Here is a 20,932-nt window from a genome sequence, read left to right as displayed (position 1 = left end):
GTGTGGATTTGTTCAATGAAGTCTAAGTGAAAGTGATGTTGATCCGGACAAGAGTAGCTAGCTAGCTAACGTTCAAGGCGTTAAGTGTCGTAAACATTGTCAAATATTGCCTGAAAGTTTAGCAAGCTAATAAATCGAGATGTTTCCTAATTTTGGATCGAAATCGGATGCAAATTTACTGTAATCTCCGGACCAGCAAGCTATTGAGAAGCTAGCGTCGTTAGCTAATGTAGTTAGCATCAACTACTGAACATTCTCCACCTGTGTTTCTGAACATCGGGATATTTTCTTTGTGCATTTTTCTGGAGGATTACAATGTTATGCTTGTCGACCATTTATTTTTGTTGAATCATTTTCATAGCGTGTTAGCAACTGTCTATCAACTCTGCCTCTCCAGCTCCGACCGTGGCTGGCTAACTAGCTAGGCTAGTTATCCAGCCCTGCCACCCGCTGTGCACTTCCCCCACTCACCTCCTTCTCCAGTCGGCTAGCTTTAGCTAGCCCGCTAAGTAAAATGAGACAAGCATAAACTATTTAACTGTGTAGCCTGCTGCAAAATGGATTGTAATCTGACGTATGAAGACACAACCATCACATTGTAAGGTGAGTTGTTTGGTTGAATAACAAAAAGCTATTTGACGAATCAACTTCTGACCTTTAATGCTAAAATTAGCTAACTAGTTGATAAAGGATGGCCAATCGCTAACTACCGCTACTTCGACTAGTTAGCGTTAGATAACGACTTGAATTTACTCTGCTAACGTTAGCTAGCTAGCTACATGCTTAGCAAGATAACTAAACATAGCTAGCTATGTTTAGTTAACTGCTGGCCACTTATTTCAACTGCGTAGTTAGTCAACTCAGTGCCGTAACGTTAGTTGGCAAGCGACCTATCTTGTTTCCTATTTAGCAACTATGTTCATCAATCATTTAACTTAGCTAGTTTACCCAACGGTTAATTCAAACGTTGTTGTTTTGACACATGCAATGATTTTAGCTAGTAGTTGCCTATCAAGTGGACTTGTGTGTTATTCATGGTTAACTAACGTTAGGCATAGTCATTATTTGGCAATGGCTAACTAGGACGGTTATAAATCAGGGTCCATTCAGGCAAGCTAGTTAACGTTACTTAATTGTAAAATGGCCTACTACTGCTCGCCCACTAACGTTAGCTGCTGGTTAACTTGCTACTAGTAGCTAGCTCGTCGTGTGCTACACGGGTTTAGTTTCGGTCGAACGTTAGTAAGTGATTGAAATACGCTGTAAACTTAATAGGTAATCAACCAACTTAGCTAGTTAGCTAACGTTATCCAATAACATGTCGTCGGTGGCTTTCAGTTCTGTCTTTATTTACAGTAATCATAGTGATCACTGATAGATTCTAGCTACGCTAGTTATTGGCTTGGTTACAAAATGGCTAACGGTAACTAGTTACATGGCCACCCTTTCCAAAAGTCACAACACAAGATACGTCTTCTTGTAGCCTATACTGTGTATTAGGTAGCAGAAGAGCATTGTAGCAGTCTCTTAAGGAAATGGACCAGTCCCCCCAAACACATCATATGTTGCGTTATTCCAATCATACAGTTTGATATACTAGCTATATGTGCTTGCCAAGTAACTAGCTACCTCAACTCCACGATGATTTCATCCATGGAGTTGCCCGCAGACTAGTTTTTGAAATGAACCTCCTACTCCTTCGATTTGCTATGTAGTCGATACTTAAACATTTTAAATTCTAAAACTACCGTGTACCCATGGTTGTCCTCTGTTGCGTGCCTTTCTGTGTTAGCTGAAATCCATACTTTTTAATAAAACGTTGATCAAATACAACCACCGACTGTTTCCTCATTGCTGTTGCTCTAAGATGACAACTCAACCTATAATGTGCATGTGCCAATTGAATCTCAACAAGTAAACAGCCGGTGGTTGTATTTGATTAATGTTTTATTAAAATGTATGGATTTCTGCTAACAAAGGCATGCAACAACAGAGGACATAGGTACACAGATTTACATTTCGAAGTATCAACTGCATAGCGAGTCAGAGGTTTATTTAAACAACTCTAGTCTGCGCTCAACTCTGTGGATGAAATCATCATGGAGTTGAGGTACTTGGCAAGCTATGTGCCTACTTTTCATGTTGATGTGCAAATTGTAGCCATGTTCCTAATTTTCATGGCAAGAAGATGTGCAAATTGTGATCTGATTCTGAACACAACCAGCTGCACTGGAACGAGCAATATTGTTACACAAGTAAAAACTGTGGCTTGCTGTAATAAACACAGGTATAGCCCTAACACACAGATTTGTGAGTTTGTATTACAGTAGGCCCTACTTAGTAAAAAAATGGATGAATGGGTTACTCCAAACATAGGAGGCTGCTGAGGAGAGGATGGCTCATAAATGGCTAGAATGTAGTGAATGAAATACGCTATCAAACACATGGAAACCATGTGTTTGAGTTCTATACTATACCGTTCCAGCCATTACTATGAGCCCGTCCTCCCCAATGAAGGTGCCACTAACCTCCTATGACTCCAAAGCCACTCATCACTACATACAATTCATTGTACATTACATCATTATGTGGAGGCGAGGTACATTTGATTTGTTGTTCATGTTTCACACTTCACAGTAGAGAAGGTTAATACATGGATCTGATTAGCTGACTAAACTCCATTCAATGTTGAAGGACGTTTCTGATGAACTCCTCCAACGGAGTGGAGCAGAGACCAGGCTTTGTGGAATTCAGCTCCGACTACATCGATTCGCCCAAGATCAATACTTCAAAAAATGTAAATTATGAAACGCTAACCTTGTACCTATGTTTGTCCTCTGTAGGTGCGTGCCTTTGTTTGAGATCCATACTTTTTCAAAAAACAATCAAATACATCACTGAATGTTTCCTTGCTGAGATTTAATTGGCACATGCACATTTGCGCTGAGTTGCCATCTTAGAGCAACGGCAATGAGCAAACAGTCGGTGGTATTATGTGACTGTTTATTGAAAAATAATGGATTTCGTCAAACAAAGAAAGGCACAACTACAGAGGATAAACATAGGTACAAGGTTTGTGTTTCATAATGCGCATTAAAAAAAAAGTATTGATCTTGGGTCGATTCGATGTAGTCGGAGCTGAATCCCACAAAGCCTGGTCTATGCTCCACTCCGTTGGTGGAGTTAATCAGAAACGTCCTTCACCATGGAGTGGAGTTTAGTCCGCTAGGACCTGATTGTCCTAAAATACTCTCCTCAACTCTCATCCAATTCCCTCATTTTCTATTCATTTGGGGTTGAGGCGTAGCTGTACAAAAAAATGGTGTGGAATGTAGACTTGTCTGACATTAGACCACTTTTGAAGGCTGAAAACATCTGGCAAACTTTGATTTTGGAGTGAACTGTTGTTGGGTTCATTTGGACTTCAGCGATTACTGGAGGTGGCATAGGCTCAATGCTTTCCTGGGTTTTTACTGAAAGTTGTGTGGCTTCAACTCTCACTAAATATGTAAAATTGCTACATATTGGGAAATGTAGTCTACATGGTTAACATATCACAAATCGATTACTCATACAATGTAATATTATTTACTATACCTTTATTCCGTATAATTTTAGCGGAACTCTGCTACACGGTGGTATGGCTTCAGCACGAAATTGACACTGTTGCAACAGGAAGTAATGTACACGGAAGTTGTATTTTCTTTGTGTATCTCGGTTTAGGGTTGTTTTCTTTAAAGAAAACAACATTTAAGTTCCTATATTTTGTTCTTTTTCATACATGACTCGTGCGGGTTTGGATTATGCATTGCTGGCAAAACAAAGATTGAAATGTCTTAAAACATTTCTAATATATTTAGCTAGTCACCGACACGCTATTTTCATGCAAGTTTGCGAATCCCGGGTAGCGAGCTAGCTACTTGGTTAGCAAGAAGGCTATCAGTTAACGACGTAGCTAGCGGTTTCAACTACATTTAGCACATAAACAGCCATATTCATTCCGATAGATTGGATCGCGGTTAATCGATGACGTGTATCAAAATGATGCATTTAGTATCCCAATGCAAATAGCTAAAGGTTTGTATTGAATTAGTTATCTTCCTACGAACGTTAACTAGCTATATTTATACATTTCTTGAATTTGTCAGTCGTCTGAGGTTATGAGATAGCCAAAAGAGCTAGCTGACGTCGGCTGTCTATTTAATAATCTAGCTATTATAGCTACTGCAACAATGTGAAATATCCGGCTTCTGCCCGGCACAAAAGGAAATTGAGCCTCGCAGGATTTTGCGATTGGAAGTCAGATAACATAACTGTGACAACCGGTAGTTGTTTTTTTCCCGCCTAAGTATATGTAGTAAATAATGTGCATATGTAATGTTATTGTTTATTTTGGTATATAATAACGTGCCTTACCTCTATTCTAATTTGGTGACTCTGATTGTTTGTTTATGTTTCAGGTCTCTGTCAAGGAGATCAGCAGAGGGGATGGACAAGCCGAAATCAAACTGCGAAGAAAATGTCTCTGAACCGACAGGTACAATGACATACATGCTGTGGTGTCAGAAAACAGTAGTTGTTGATAATTTGAATCGTTTTCAACTAGACACATTTGTTTTACTTCAAGGCTTCACAAATGTATAATGTCAGCTTCATTACTTCCTCTGCAACTATTCTCCTTTCTGCAGGAAATGCTAATCTAGGTTATATAATGTAGTTGTTATTGAGCAGATTTGATTTATTAGAAAATTAATCAATACATATACCAGAATTAAATTGTTGCAATTTTGTTTTGTTTTTGTATCATGGATTTTCATACAGTAGCCTATAGGAATTTTCTTTAGCAAAGGTTAATCAGAATGCCACTTACTTTAAAAAGCAATATCCATTGATAAAAGACATGTGGACTAATGTTAATTTGATTCCTCACCCAGCTGATGAAAGCGCCCCTACAGAGCAGCCAGTCCTCTCAGAGGTGGAGTCGGAGGCCCCTTCCGCTGCAGAAGACGCGTCGGACACTGCTGCTGCCACTTCCAACACACCTGTGTAAGTCCATTTTTAGATGTGCTGGAAAAAATAGATTTAGTTTCTTCAGCATTTCAAATGACATTGGCACATTCCAATACCAATACCAGTCACACACCCAGATGACATTCTCTACAAAATATTGATTTTTAGAGCAAACTCTCATTGTTCTGCCAAGAGTTGATGAATATCGTCAGATCATGAGGGCTGTAGTGCACTGCCCAGCATTACATGGGAGATGTGAAGTCTGAGGTGTACTTCCAAATAAGCTTAGCTGGGTTTATATTGTTGATATTGGAGAAGTATAATATGGAATGTAATAGTATTGAAGTTTGAGGTGAGTGCAATAGTCATTTTGCTTCTTGTTGACCTGCACATTATACCTTTTTTGGATCCACTTATCTGTATGTTATCTGTCTAACACTGTCTGTCTGTCTGCACAGGGAGAACAGGGTGAGGGCCTGTGCTCTCTGTAACTGCGTGGAGCGCAGCCTGCATGGACAACGGGAACTCCGACATTTTGGGCCATCTTCCTCCCGGCCAGCCCTAGAGCCCTCAGCTTCCTCACTGCCAGGGCCTGGGAACGATGACCTGTCTTCCATCGGATTCTCAGACTCCGACGCATCCTGTCTGGCAGCACAGTTGGAGGACACAGGTGGGACTCCACACTCATCTCATCACATTTTTATTTTGTTTTACTGAAACTGTTTTCTTGGCCAGGTCTTCCTTGAGAAAGAGTTATTTTGACCTCAGTGGGATTAGGGAAAAAAAGGATTTAAAAAAAAAGGGGGGGTTTACTAATATTTTACCCACTGGGGAGCTTGTACACACAGTGCAGTTTACATAGTAAGTCTATCCCCAAACCCATATTATAAAGCATTTTACAGAAATCCCAATAATTGATCAGAAGCCAGAGACCATACAGGTGTAGTATCTGAATCTTAGTGTGTGGTTGTAATGTGTTGAGCAGGGGGTTGCTGGGTGCATCACTGGTGTGCGGTGTGGTCAGATGGGGTGAAGCAGTTGGAGGAGGCTGAGGAGGAGCTGGAGAATGTGGACAAGGCCGTCATCTCAGGGACACAGCGGGTAAGTTGACCACTCATAGATAAAAAAAATGACATGTTTTTATAGATCCCAGGACTCTCTATATATAACGCTAACAATTGTTGCTGATTGGAGTTAAAGAAGAACTCAACTGAACACTTCTGATACAAAGCTGTGCAGGGTTCTGGACAGTTCTGGGTTCAGCTCAGTGAATGTACCTGCCATTAAACCTGCAGGCACCTTCAATAATGGTTTTCAGAAATTCTTAGAAAAGGAAAAACCTGCACGCTCTCAATAGTATTAAGAAGTACAATTCATTTGAATGGTGTGGTTCTATATTCTCTCCTGTAACATTTATTTGTTGTAGCAAAAATGATTCCCTCTAGTGTCTCGCCCATAACCTTGTCTCTGAACCGTCTTTTTAGCTGTGTGAATATTGCAAGCGTCTGGGTGCTACCATCCGGTGCCATGCTGAGGGCTGCTCACGGTTCTACCACTTCCCCTGCTCTGCTGCCAGCGGCTCCTTTCAGTCCATGAAGCAGCTGGCTCTCCTCTGTCCGGAGCACATAGACAAGGCTGAGGAGATGGGTAAGGACACCTTCCAATGTTGAGTTCAAAGCCCCAACTCGATCATTAGGTTATGCTCTGTAACTGTGAGGTACAGTATGTGTGTGTGATTTTGGTCACGTGATCGTTTGGTTCGCTAACTAAGGTTTGTCTGTCCTCCAGCGGGTGAGGAGGCTCAGTGCGCGGTCTGTGACTCTGCGGGGGAGCTGCTGGACCTTCTGTTTTGTACGGGCTGTGGGCAGCACTACCACGCCGCCTGTCTGGAGATCAGCGCCACGCCCATACAGAGATCAGGGTGGCAGTGCCCAGAGTGTAAAGTGTGCCAGACATGCAGGTGAATGTCTCTTTGCTGCCCAATCTCACATTTGTTTACATTTTTGGGGTAATCCATTTTTTAAATGGGAAAATCACTATTTTTACATATAAAATAAAAATGTTGTTTACTGGATTGATGTGCCCTTTGGGAAACTGTGAAATGCTGTTCCTGAATGCTTCCGACCATCTACCACATGCTCCCAATTAGTAGGAGCAAGGGTTTCCCTGATCATGTGACTTTTCCAGTAAAACACTCTAGGATGTTGTCATTGTCTATTGCGTCTTAGAAACAAGGCATACAGCTGTTATTGAATAAAATCATATTTTCTATAATTTTCCAGGCAACCAGGGGAGGACTCGATGATGTTAGTATGTGATGCCTGTGATAAGGGCTACCACACCTTCTGTCTCCAGCCAGCCATGGACTCTCTTCCCTCAGACACATGGAAGTGCAGAGTAAGAACATGCTGAACATGTGCTGATATTGCTACTCCTGCCATAGTATCCTCTGTTAGGAAAGGAAGATAATGCTGCCCTATAATTGAAGTCCTTAGCCATATGTTGACAATGAACATATCTTACTGTAAATGGTTAAAGTTATTTATCTGTTTCTTTGGAGGCTTTTATGGCAATTCTGTAAATTTAAAGTATGGATATGCGAGAAAATAACCTTTTTTATGTGAACATTTCTGAAAATAATCACTTTGTGTGTGTTTCTTGTGTGAATAGACTCTTTTAATTTCACCTATGTATCCCCCCCATCTCAGAGATGTCGGGTGTGCACGGACTGTGGTGCTAATGGTCTGACGCTGCCCGGCTCGGCCCAGTGGTTTGACAACTATGCCGTGTGTGAGGGCTGCCAACGTACCCGCAGCTCTACGTGTGGCGTCTGCAGCAAAGCCTCGGAACCACCAGTCACACTGCCGCGCTGTAGCACCTGCAACAGGTATGTCTACTGCCTCAGACGGAATCAAGAAGTAAATATATGAATCAAAAATGTTTTGTAACAACTTGATGAAAAAGGCGTTCTAAAGTATTTTACAGTAACCCGGCCTAGACCCCAGCCTAAAGAACAGCAGCAGGCATTGATAACGACTATGTAGAATTTTTTCCTCCTTCGTTCATTCATTCTTGACCATTCCTCTGTCATCTCACTAGGTGGGTGCACAGTGAGTGCTCCTCTACGTCGGAGCCACCTGAGGAAAAGTGGATCTGTTCGCTCTGCCGAGACAGAGAGCCTCCGCCAGACCCTGTCACACAGACAGACGGACAGACGGACACGATGGAGATGCAGACCACAGAGACGGGGTCTGAGGTGACGATAGAAGGACAGACAGACACAGTTGCCGAGATGCCAATCCAGACAGACTCGGCGGCTGATGTTACGATAGAAAGACAGACGGCCGTGTCCGAGATGACCGTGGGACAGACGGACATGTCTGAGGAGGTGACGATGGAACAGGCGGAGACCAAGACGGACGAGGAGGTGCCCATGGAGCTGGGTACGTTGATTTAGCAGTTTTTTGTTATACTTGATAAAAGGGTCTACAGACCTTGATAAAAGGGAAGAGTTAACAGTTAGCTCCATCTCTGAAAGAGCAACACGACAAACTCTACCCACGTTTTTCTTATCTAAGCCATCCTCGCTCTAAAGGAATTTCTGTGATGCGCGATAGAACGGTATAGAATGGTAGTACACAATCAGAGTGTATGATGGTAGTGGTGTGATGAAGCTGACTTTGTCTTCTCAACAGGGACGGAGGCTGAAGTGGTAGAAAGGACAGAGAGCACCATGGAGGAGGGGCCTCAGCTGGAAACGGAGGAAGTCCCTGCAGAACAGCCCATGGTCCAGGCTGAGGTTACAGAAGCATGTGAAACAACAGAACAACAGGAGGCTTCTAGTTTACCTGTGACTGTTGTGGAAGAGAGAACAGAGGAGGCTTCCAACCAGATGCCCCAACCCCAGGTCAGCTCTGTCCCTGTCCTTGAGTCTCCGGAGTCACCAGAACAGCAACCACCACAGTCGCCAGAGCCAGCACCAGTAGTCCAGCTAGGCCCTGACCACAGAAAGGAGAGGGAGGTGGAGGTCAAGCCCTCAACAGAGCAGCAGTCAACACAGGAGAAGGAGGAGAAGATAAGCGGTGAGGGCAGGTCTACCACCAAGCCATTCATTCGGGACTCGCCAGAGTCACCAACCCCTCCCATCTCCATGCAAGAGTCAGAGCATGTTTCCATGGACACAGTTGAGGCGGGGCTAAAGGAGGAGCGCTCAGGGTCTCCCATTCCTCCTGCTCCACAGGCCAACACACAGGAGGCTGCTCCTTCTACTGTGGACATGGAGGACAGGGGGACTCACTCTGAGGAGGAGGAGGAGTTTGTAGAAGAAGAGGAGGAACAGCAGGGGAAGGAGGCAGGCGGAGAGGGTCATCATAGTCATCACAGAAGGGTCAAGATCAAGCAGGAGCCCCAGGACCCCACGGAGGAGCAGGAGGAGACGAAGCCTGATCAACTCCTCTTGGATGAGATGTCCAACCAGAGTCACCAGAGTCACGGGGACGAGAGCAGCTCTGGCTTCCTGGGCTCCCCGGCCGAGAACGAGGCTGAGGCAGAGCCTGACGCACAGGTAATAGGGGCAGACACCATTGAGGTGTATAAATCACGTTTAAAAACCTCACCTTTTTAGCTTGGCCTTTAAAAGGGAAATCTGCAGTTCAAACAATAACAAAGCGACACCCTGCCACTGTTTTGGTAAAAAGAGGGGTTGGAGAAATTTAACCTCCCTCCAATTCATGGACAGAGCTATGGATACTAGGACTGACCATCCAGTCAAAAATGGATGTAGCAACCGCAGAGTGCCCCTTTAATCAGTAATTGTATTATTTTAAACGTTCATTGAGTTTTATGTTGCTATATTCATCCCTTTTACTGCTTCTCGTTTGCTTTTACTTTCATTTTATTGTTTTACTGTGAAGTGTGTTGCGATTTTAAATGCACTTTGAATAAAGTTGGATTTTGATTTGACAGCTGTCCATGGAGCTTAGCCTGATGCCCACCGGACGCTCCCGTTCCGACTCCCTGCTCACTGAGACGGACGACTCGCTGCCCTTTGACCCCCTCAAACCAGACGGGGAGAAGAAGAGGAGAGGCTCGCCGGGGCGCTCCCGGGTCAAACAGGTACGGTCCAGTAACAATTCAGTGTCATAGACAATCGACACTCATTCAAAAGTCTAAACTCTGTCATAGGGCTTTTGTTGTTATGATAGGCCCATTTCTCAATGATATTGAGGTTCCAAAACTGTCTCTGCAAAATATGTTCTGTGTTATGTGTTGGGCAATGGCTAGATGCAGTAGTCTTATCCTTTCATCAGTTCTAAAAACGGTCAGTTATCGTATGTGATGAGGTACTGACACGGCTGGTGTTGGTCTTTTCAGGGGCGGGGCAGCAGCAGTTTCCCGGGGAAGCGGCGCCCTCGCGGTGGTGGCGGTGGGAGGGGCCGTGGCGGAAGGAACCGCCTCAAAGCCATGGCCTCCTGCATCGACGCCTTCCTGGTGAGTAAAACCGACCGACGACACAGAAACATTCATACATCCAAACACCATTAATTCACTAACTCACTCACTTACTCGATTTTGTCATCAAATGTCGACATTGAACCTTACAATAGATACAAACCACAGCAGCGATTTGTCACGGAAATCTAGAATATTTGGAACTTGATCTCTGTCTAAAGTTCATTCAATACAGACCACTTGATTGGAACTTGGAACTTGATATCAGAATGTGTAATATTCCTTATCCCAGCTGAGCATGACAGCAGCAGACACTGGACTGTGTAAAGAGGAGGAGGAGGGGGAGGAAGATGAGGCTATGCAGAACACAGTGGTGCTCTTCTCCAACACAGATAAATTTGTCCTGCTTCAGGTAATTCTGGTCTCATGCGTTTCGGTTTGACATTTTCCAGTTCCCCTGTGGCATTTTCCATGTCAGACAATCTTAGACATTAATGCATCTTCACTGTAACCCAAGCTGACTGGGTTTTTCCTTCTGTCTTTCTCCCTCCCTCTCTCTCTCTCTCTCTTTCACCCCCCCCTCCCCCTCCCCCTTTCTCTCTCTTAGGACATGTGTGTGGTGTGTGGCAGTTTTGGGAAGGGTGTGGAGGGGCAGCTGCTGGCGTGTGCTCAGTGTGCCCAATGTTACCATCCATACTGTGTAAACAGCAAAGTAAGCATAAACCTCTTTATTCTTTATAACATCATCTTTATACAGCTAGTCTTCCTAATAATAATAATAATAATAATAATAATAAGCGCTTTTCGCATACTCAAAGATGCTTTGCAATAGGCCACTATAAAGAAGAAAAAAAACAAGGGTTCAAGAGTTACAACAACACACATACATCTGGCTTCATCTTGATGCCATTTTCAGAAATCAAAAACTCTTTTTTTGAATCTAGTTTTTTACACTGTATTCCCCATTCTCCTCGCTCTTGCAGATGACTAAGATGATGCTGCGTAAGGGCTGGCGTTGTCTGGAATGTATCGTGTGTGAGGTGTGTGGCAAGGCCTCGGACCCGGCCCGCCTGCTACTGTGTGACGACTGTGATGTCAGCTACCACACCTACTGCCTGGACCCGCCCCTACACACTGTACCCAAGGGGGGGTGGAAATGCAAATGGTAAGCATTAATCACAACTCTCTTTCTCTCGCTTAAAAAATACCCATGAAGAAACAACAACAGCAACTCTTTCACCACGATAGCCCGTTCAGTCATGTTGTTGGGTCTGAATAAGGTTAAAATGTAAATGAACTTGTACCAGAATATGCATAGTATGCACACAAAAAAGGTCCTGCAGCCTAACTTTAAAAGCTCAGATGTCTTATCTTTACTTTCTGTTTCTCGGTTACATCTGAACTTTTTTGTGATCAATTTTCACAAACTGTACCAGCAACAAGAATTACACCACCATTCTGAAAATGTATCTGTCTGATAGTGTACTTGAACCTGATTGCTCATTGTCCCTGTTGTCTGTTACTTGTGTAGGTGTGTGAGCTGTATGCAGTGTGGTGCCAGCAGCCCGGGGTTCCACTGTGAGTGGCAGAACAACTACACCCACTGTGGCCCCTGTGCCAGCCTGGTCACCTGCCCTGTCTGCAGGGAGAACTTCATGGAGGAGGAGTTGCTGCTGCAGTGTCAACACTGTGACAGGTGGGTACCACTCATTACAACTACACAAACATACGTACAGATATCTGAAAGGTTGTTGAAATAGATATATATATATATATATATACAGTGAGGGAAAAAAGTATTTGATCCCCTGCTGATTTTGTACGTTTGCCCACTGCCAAAGAAATGATCAGTCTATAATTTTAATGGTAGGTTTATTTGAACAGTGAGAGACAGAATAATCACACAAAAATCCAGAAAAACGCATGTCAAAAATGTTATAAATTGATTTGCATTTTAATGAGGGAAATAAGTATTTGACCCCCTCTCAATCAGAAAGATTTCTGGCTCCCAGGTGTCTTTTATACAGAGATGAGCTGAGATTAGGAGCACACTCTTAAAGGGGAGTGCTCCTAATCTCAGTTTGTTACCTGTATAAAAGACACCTGTCCACAAAAGCAATAAATCAATCAGATTCCAAACTCTCCACCATGGCCAAGACCAAAGAGCTCTCCAAGGATGTCAGGGACAAGATTGTAGACCTACACAAGGCTGGAATGGGCTACAAGACCATCGCCAAGCAGCTTGGTGAGAAGGTGACAACAGTTGGTGCGATTATTCGCAAATGGAAGTAACACAAAATAACTGTCAATCTCCCTCGGCCTGGGGCTCCATGCAAGATCTCACCTCGTGGAGTTGCAATGATCATGAGAACGGTGAGGAATCAGCCCAGAACTACACGGGAGGATCTTGTCAATGATCTCAAGGCAGCTGGGACCATAGTCACCAAGAAAACAATTGGTAACACACTACGCCGTGAAGGACTGAAATCCTGCAGCACCCACAAGGTCCCCCTGCTCAAGAAAGCACATATACATGCCCGTCTGAAGTTTGCCAATGAACATCTGAATGATTCAGAGGAGAACTGGGTGAAAGTGTTGTGGTCAGATGAGACCAAAATCGAACTCTTTGGCATCAACTCAACTCGCCGTGTTTGGAGGAGGAGGAATGCTGCCTATGACCCCAAGAACACCACCCCCACCGTCAAACATGGAGTTGGAAATATTATGATTTGGGGGTGTTTTTCTGCTAAGGGGACAGGACAACTTCACCGCATCAAAGGGATGATGGACGGGGCCATGTACCGTCAAATCTTGGGTGAGAACCTCGTTCCCTCAGCCCGGGCATTGGAAATGGGTCGTGGATGGGTATTCCAGCATGACAATGACCTAAAACACACGGCCAAGGCAACAAAGGAGTGGCTCAAAATTAAGCACATTAAGGTCCTGGAGTGGCCTAGCCAGTCTCCAGACCTTAATCCCATAGAAAATCTGTGGAGGGAGCTGAAGGTTCGAGTTGCCAAACGTCAGCCTCGAAACCTTAATGACTTGGAGAAGATCTGCAAAGAGGAGTGGGACAAAATCCCTCCTGAGATGTGTGCAAACCTGGTGGCCAACTACAAGAAACGTCTGACCTCTGTGATTGCCAACAAGTACTAAGTCATGTTTTGCAGAGGGGTCAAATACTTATTTCCCTCATTAAAATGCAAATCAATTTAAACATTTTTTACATGCGTTTTTCTGGATTTCTTTGTTATTCTGTCTCTCACTGTTCAAATAAATCTACCATTAAAATTATAGACTGATCATTTCTTTGTCAGTGGGCAAATGTACAAAATCAGCAGGGGATCAAATACTTTTTTCCCTCACTGTATATATACACACTACCGTTCAGAAGTTTGGGGTCACTTAGAAATTCCCTTATTTTTGAAAGAAAAGCAATTTTTTTGTCCATTTAAAATAACATAAAATTGATCAGAAATACAGTGTAGACATTGTTAATGTTATAAATGGCTATTGTAGCTGGAAATATCTACATAGGCGTACAGAGGCCCATTATCAGCAACCATCAGTCCTGTGTTCCAATCACATTGTGTTTGCTAATCCAAGTTTATCATTTAAAAGGCTAATTTGATAATTAGAAAACCATTTTGCAATTATGTTAGCACAGCTGAAAACTGTTGTGCTGATTAAAGAAGCAATAAAACTGGCCTTCTTGAGACTAGTTGAGTATCTGGAGAATCAGCAATTGTGGGTTCGATTACAGGCTCAAAATGGCCAGAAACAAAGAACATTTCTTCTGAAACTCGTCAGTCTATTATTTTTCTGAGAAATTAAGGCTATTCTATGCGAGAAATTGCCAAGAAACTGAAGATCTCGTACAACACTGTGTACTACTCCCTTCACAGAACAGGGAAAACTGGCTCTAACCAGAATAGAAAGAGGAGTGGGAGGCTCCGGTGCACAACTGAGCAAGAGGACAAATACATTAGAGTGTCTAGTTTGAGAAACAAGACTGCCCATCTTAATCTTTTCTTTTTATTGGCCAGTCTGAGATATGGCTTTTTTCTTTGCAACTCTGCCTAGAAGGTCAGTATCCCGGAGTCGCCTCTTCACTGATGACGTTGAGACTGGTGTTTTGCAGGTACTATTTAATGAAGCTGCCTGTTAAGGACCTGTGAGGCGTCTGTTTCTCAAACTAGACACTAATGTATTTGTCCTCTTGCTCAGTTGTGCACCGGGGCCTCCCACTCCTCTTTCTATTCTGGTTAGAGCCAGTTTGCCCTGTTCTGTGAAGGGAGTAGTACACAGTGTTGTACGAGATCTTCAGTTTCTTGGCAATTTCTCGCATAGAATAATAGCCTTAATTTCTCAGAAAAAGAATAGACTGACGAGTTTCAGAAGAAATTTTATTTGTTTCTGGCCATTTCGAGCCTGTAATCGAACCCACAATTGCTGATTCTCCAGATACTCAACTAGTCTCAAGAAGGCCAGTTTTATTGCTTCTTTAATCAGCACAACAGTTTTCAGCTGTGCTAACATAATTGCAAAAGGGTTTTCTAATGATCAATTAGCCTTTTAAATGATAAACTTGGATTAGCAAACACAATGTGATTGGAACACAGGACTGATGGTTGCTGATAATGGGCCTCTGTACGCCTATGTAGATATTCCATTTAAAAAAATCAGCCGTTTCCAGCTACAATAGCCATTTACAACATTAACAATGTCTACACTGTATTTCTGATCCATTTAATGGACAAAAAAAATGGCTTTTCTTTCAAAAACAAGGGAATTTCTAAGTGACCCCAAACTTTTGAATGGTAGTGTGTGTATATATATATTTAGTTAGTTAGTGTTGGCACTTTAGCCTTATATATATATATATATATATATATATATATACACACATTTAAATTAGGCTAAAGAGAAGAGGACCCAAGACAGATCCTTTAGGGACCCCCATTCTACTTTTTTGGCTGTACCATGTTAAAGCTTTATCCAGAAAGAGAGGTATATCTTTTATTATGTGTTTCTCTCCATGTAGATGGGTGCACGCGGTGTGTGAGAGTCTGTACACTGAGGACGAGGTGGAGCAAGCTTCTGATGAGGGCTTTGCCTGCACCTCCTGCACTCCCTACGTTCCCAAACCCATAGGTAAGTCTATCAACTTAAAACTAGTCCATTTGATTAGAAACAAGTGGAAACGGTGACAACATGAAATGTCTTCTGTAATTATCACACTTCCCCTCGGATTGTCTGCAGTAACAGTGGATACAACCTACATGACAGCCATGAAGATAAAAGAACCAGGTTGGTTTTCTCTCTCTTTCACTGTTTATTTGTAATGACACATTACGTTTTTTCACCTCCAAGGTGCTTTAGTCGACCCCTTGTAGTTTTAACAATTGGCACATTTTATTTGTATGTATCCAAGTAATTATTGTTTGCAATGACAGCCTAGCAAAGCACATCCATTCTGTGTGTAGCAGAAAGAGCACTCACTCATCACCTTTCTCCTCCCTTAACCTCTGTCATTGTCTGAATCAGCACATTGTTTGTGTAGTTTTATCAGTCATCAACCCTCTCTCCTCCCTGTCCCACCCAGAGCCCCAGTTCTACCGCTTGGAGGGGGTGTGGCTGACCGAGACGGGCATGTCCCTGCTGCGTAGCATTTCTATGTCTCCCCTACACAAGAGACGGCAGCGGCGCTCCCGCCTGGACATGCTGTGTGGCGACGGAGGGCATGACGGCATTGAGCTAAGAGAGGGCGAGGGAGATGGGGACGAGGGAAAAGGTGGGTGGACTTTCTACTGTTTTGTTTCTCAAAGTGACAAGGGATTTCTATAGGAGGAGGATGAAGTTGCTCCATGCCTTGACACTGATCGAAGGACAGATTTGCCTTCATCCCCTAATGGGGTTCAGATTTGGGGTTGCAAACTGATCCTAAATGTGTGCTTTGAACACCTTCTATCCAGAGCTTTTTTATATGCTTTGAAAGGTCATCTTGGACCTTCTTGATTGATGACATTTAATGTTCTTCAAGAGGTGATTCCTTACCTCATGCATGTATTTGTGCACCCACTTTTGTCTGTCGCTTCCTCTGTATTGACCATGAATCTCTCTGTTGTTCCAGGCTGTGGGGAGCCCATGGAATGTGAGACTGGAGCCCCTGGTGTAAAACAGGAGCCTCCAGGGAGCCCAGACAGAGAGTTGGGAGCAGAGGGAGGTGGTGAGGGCATGGAGGAGGGCCTCCTCAAAGGAGGAGGAGAGGAGACTGACGAGGGCAAGAAGAGGAAGAGGAAACCCTACAGACCAGGTCAGAGGGCACTCTATCTAGACATATTGGTTAAAATAATATTTGTTTTCTTTGCAATGCTTTAGCCTCGCTTGATTGAGCTTGCCTGGTGCAATGGAACTAATAGAATAGTCCTGAAAGTGCAGGTCTGGCACTCCAGACAGACTCGATCAAACACTCAAAGTATTTGAAAGAAAACAGATACTATTAGAACCCAGGTTTGCTCAACAGACCCCTGTAATGAGAGCATATCATTTGTCACTGCTCTATGACGGTCACATTTCAAATAAACGTTTTGAAACTGACTTCTTTATATCTCCTGCAGGGATCGGTGGCTTCATGGTTCGCCAGAGGAAGTGTCACACGCGGATGAAGAAAGGTCTGTTCCCCCATCTGTCTCATCTGGCTGGAGACGGGACAATTACTACAGATAGACAGACCAGAGAGAAGCCAGCCCTAGAGGAAGGCAAGTTACAGTTACAAGTTACAGCAGCCACCTGCTACCATTGTACTGGTCAAACACTGAAATATTCTGATCTGTTGGAGAGAGGTCAAATTCTTAGACATTTTGTAAAAAAATATGATAAACCTTTGAGGACCACTATGGAAATAGGTTGTTATTATTCATGTGCTTTCATGTCTCATCCTCCGGGATTCAAATATACATCGTTTCGATGTACGATTTATTTACAACCCAAAACAACATTTTAATATAATTAAATTCCTGCTTTCAAAATTTAGATTCTGAACATCTGAAATGACACGTGTTGTTTGTTGACAGGGCCCCACCCAGACACGCCTATAGATGGCCCCCCGGAGACTAAGCCAGCTGAGGGAGAGGGGGAGCAGGCCAAGAAACGACGAGGCAGGAAGAAGAGCAAACTGGAGGACATGTTCCCAGCTTACCTGCAGGTACATTCTCTCACATCACCTCTCACCATGTGCTATTCTAAAGACTTCAGTTAGTAACCTAAAGGAACCAGTTTCCCAGACAAATGAATCCTAGTGGAATACAAAGCATGCTCAATTGAGATTCTCCGTTGAAATTACTTCTTAGTCCAAGGCTAGACTTAATCTGTGTCTGGGGAAACTAGCCCATAGTGTCTAGAGACCAACTCCATATAGGACTAGCTAACACCATAATTATCTCACTCTCTCTCTCTCTGTAGGAGGCGTTCTTTGGTAAACAACTGATGGACCTGAGTAAGAAGGCGCTCCTGGTTCCCCCAGGACAGAGGCATCATGGTGCCATGGGTCTCCTCCGACCTCCACTGCCCCATGCACCAGGGGCCAGACCCACCGCACCTGACGCAATGGAGGCCAGGGAGCAAGCAATGGGGGCTGGGATGCACCTGAAGCAGGAGGGGGGTGAAGGATCCCAGGTTCAGGGAGAGGGAGCAGGGTCGTCTTCATCTGTCAAAGAACAGGGTTCAACGGACCCTCAAGGCTCCGACACGGAGAAGAATGAAGGTAAGAGATCACAGTGATGCTGAAATGTTGCTGATTTAATAAAAGGCATACTTCACAAGCGTAGTATGCAGGAGCTTAATTTATTTTGGTGAGAGGTCTGTGTGCTAGAAACTTGCAAGAGTTTTGTTTTGGCATACAGTGCCTTGCAAAAGTATTCATCCCCCTTAGCGTTTTTCCTATTTTGTTGCATTACAACCTGTAATTTAAATAGATTTTTATTTGGATTTCATGTAATGGACATACACAAAATAGTCCAAATTGGTGAAGTGAAATGAAAAAAATAAAGTGGTGCATGCATATGTATTCACCCCCTTTGCTATGAAGCCCCTAAATAAGATCTGGTGCAACCAATTACCTTCAGAAGTCACATAATTATTTAAATAAAGTCCACCTGTGTGCAATCTAAGTGTCACATGATCTGTCACATGATCTCAGTATATATACACCCCAGAGTCTGCAACACCACTAAGCAAGGGGCACCACCAAGCAAGCGGCACCATGAAGACCAAGGAGCTCTCCAAAACAGGTCAGGGACAAAGTTGTGGAGAAGTACAGATCAGGGTTGGGTTATAAAAAAAATATCCGAAACGTTGAACATCCCACGGAGCACCATTAAATCCATTATTCAAAAATGGAAAGAATATGGCACCACAACAAACCTGCCAAGAGAGGGTGCACCACCAAAACTCACGGACCAGGCAAGGAGGACATTAATCAGAGAGGCAACAAAGAGACCAAAGATAACCCTGAAGGAGCTGCAAAGCTCCACAGCGGAGATTGGAGTGTCTGTCCATAGGACCACTAAGCCATACACTCCACGGAGCTGGTCTTTACAGAAGAGTGGCCAGAAAAAAGCCATTGCTTAAAGAACAAAATAAGCAAACACATTTGGTGTTCGCCAAAAGGCATGTGGGAGACTCCCCAAACATATGGAAGAAGGTACTCTGGTCAGATGAGACTAAAATTGAGCTTTTTGGCCATCAAGGAAAACGCTATGTCTGGCGCAAACCCAACACCTCTCATCACCCCGAGAACACCATCCCCAAGGGAAATTCTTGAGCGAAACCTGTTTCAGTCTTCCAGAGATTTAAGACTGGGACGGAGGTTCACCTTCCAGGACAATGACCGTAAGCATACTGCTAAAGCAATACTCTAGTGGTTTAAGGGGAAACATTTAAATGTCTTGGAATGGCCTAGTCAAAGCCCAGATCTCAATCCAATTGAGAATCTGTGTATGACTTAAAGATTGCTGTACACCAGCGGAAGCCATCCAACTTGAAGGAGCTGGAGCAGTTTTGCCTTGAAGAATCCCAGTGGCTAGATGTGCCAAGCTTATAGAGACATACTCCAAGAGACTTGCAGCTGTAATTGCTGCAAAAGGTTGCTCTACAAAGTATTGACTTTGTGGGGGTGAATATTTATGCACTTTCAAGTTTTCTGTTTTTTTGTCTTATTTCTTGTTTGTTTCACACAAAAAAATATTTTGCATCTTCAAAGTGGTAAGCATGTTGTGTAAATCAAATGATACAAACCTCAAAAAAATCCATTTTAATTCCAGGTTGTAAGGCAACAAAATAGGAAAAATGCCAAGGGGGTGAATACTTTCACAAGCCACTGTATGCTATCAGTTTTGTCTTGATGGACGCTTTTCCCCACTGTCTTACCTCCTGTTCTGTCTCTCTCCCAGGTCTTCCTCAGGGCATGGAGAGTCAGGACTCTGAGCAGTTCTTCAGGAAGGTCCTGGGCTCGTCAGAGGGGGCTTCTCTAGGAGGGTCCCTACAGAGCAGCATGAGGCCCATCCTGGAGGGAGTCAAGGGGGAGATGAACCGCAGCGGTCTGCCACAGAGGAACCTCCTCACAGGTACTGGTATAGGCCTGGGGGCTGTTAGGGGGAACCTATACCCTTTTCACACTATCATGCCTAGAGAGCTCACTTTTATAGGAAGTAGAAATGCGGAAATGAGTGTGATGTTGAACTTAGACATCTCACTAAGAGAAAGGAGAAGAAAATGTGAACAGTGTGATGATATATGGAGCAATTGTTGTGTTGTTATAAAGGACCCTTTATGTTGTTCAGGAACCGTTAGGCTCATGGTAAAGCAGGACATGTCACTCATACAAGCTGATCCCTTTCAGGGTCCCTGCCCTCAGCTGGTGTGATGGACTCCTTCCCTGGACTCTCTCAATCGCCGTTCTTCGACATGCGGGACCGGGGAGGCCTGTTCAGTCCAGACGGGGGAGAGGAGAGCCCATGGGCGACCCCCTCCACCCCTGCCACCCCCTCCACTCCTCCTACCCCCGGCGAGGCAGATGGAGACGGGCTGTCCTATAACCAGCGCAGCCTCCAGCGCTGGGAGAAGGATGAGGAGCTGGGAGAGATGTCCACCATCTCCCCTGTACTCTACGCAAACACAAACTTCCCCACTCTCAGACAGGACTACCCAGGTGAGTGGATGGAGGGAGATCTTAGTTAAAAAAAGACAATGAAAAAGTGCACTTTTCTCATTTTTAGGACATGTTTGCTCTGGATGAGATGGTGCTTCCAAAGTTCTAATGAAACAAACTTTCTATGACAGACTGGTCCAGTCGGTGTAAACAGATCATGAAGATCTGGAGGAAGGTTTCAGCTGCAGACAAGGTTCCTTTTCTGCAAAAGGCCAAAGACAACAGAGCAGCTCAGCGGATCAACAAGGCACAGAAGGTGGG

The 20,932-nt window shown here is 43.9% G+C and overlaps 1 protein-coding gene across 1 annotated transcript in view; it reads left to right on the top strand.

Annotated features, from left to right (window-relative positions):
* LOC121546498 (histone-lysine N-methyltransferase 2D-like) overlaps positions 1 to 20,932 on the top strand; it is a 56,348-nt gene continuing 35,416 nt past the window's right edge. The window contains exons 1-27 of the mRNA XM_045209454.1: positions 1 to 603; positions 4,461 to 4,537; positions 4,935 to 5,046; positions 5,469 to 5,680; positions 5,996 to 6,111; positions 6,495 to 6,657; positions 6,799 to 6,970; positions 7,293 to 7,407; positions 7,719 to 7,897; positions 8,110 to 8,453; positions 8,706 to 9,574; positions 9,976 to 10,125; positions 10,384 to 10,500; positions 10,754 to 10,873; positions 11,069 to 11,173; positions 11,445 to 11,626; positions 11,993 to 12,157; positions 15,506 to 15,615; positions 15,724 to 15,771; positions 16,067 to 16,255; positions 16,595 to 16,777; positions 17,082 to 17,222; positions 17,538 to 17,668; positions 17,926 to 18,226; positions 19,914 to 20,087; positions 20,363 to 20,671; positions 20,803 to 20,927. Of these exons, the coding sequence (XP_045065389.1) occupies positions 4,489 to 4,537; positions 4,935 to 5,046; positions 5,469 to 5,680; positions 5,996 to 6,111; positions 6,495 to 6,657; positions 6,799 to 6,970; positions 7,293 to 7,407; positions 7,719 to 7,897; positions 8,110 to 8,453; positions 8,706 to 9,574; positions 9,976 to 10,125; positions 10,384 to 10,500; positions 10,754 to 10,873; positions 11,069 to 11,173; positions 11,445 to 11,626; positions 11,993 to 12,157; positions 15,506 to 15,615; positions 15,724 to 15,771; positions 16,067 to 16,255; positions 16,595 to 16,777; positions 17,082 to 17,222; positions 17,538 to 17,668; positions 17,926 to 18,226; positions 19,914 to 20,087; positions 20,363 to 20,671; positions 20,803 to 20,927 (4,881 nt within the window). The 5' untranslated portion in view covers positions 1 to 603; positions 4,461 to 4,488. The remainder of the gene's footprint in view (positions 604 to 4,460; positions 4,538 to 4,934; positions 5,047 to 5,468; positions 5,681 to 5,995; positions 6,112 to 6,494; positions 6,658 to 6,798; positions 6,971 to 7,292; positions 7,408 to 7,718; positions 7,898 to 8,109; positions 8,454 to 8,705; positions 9,575 to 9,975; positions 10,126 to 10,383; positions 10,501 to 10,753; positions 10,874 to 11,068; positions 11,174 to 11,444; positions 11,627 to 11,992; positions 12,158 to 15,505; positions 15,616 to 15,723; positions 15,772 to 16,066; positions 16,256 to 16,594; positions 16,778 to 17,081; positions 17,223 to 17,537; positions 17,669 to 17,925; positions 18,227 to 19,913; positions 20,088 to 20,362; positions 20,672 to 20,802; positions 20,928 to 20,932) is intronic.

This window comes from Coregonus clupeaformis, chromosome 30, assembly GCF_020615455.1.
Source record: "Coregonus clupeaformis isolate EN_2021a chromosome 30, ASM2061545v1, whole genome shotgun sequence".
Taxonomy (NCBI): domain Eukaryota; kingdom Metazoa; phylum Chordata; class Actinopteri; order Salmoniformes; family Salmonidae; genus Coregonus; species Coregonus clupeaformis.
This window is presented reverse-complemented; position numbering and strand designations above follow the sequence as displayed.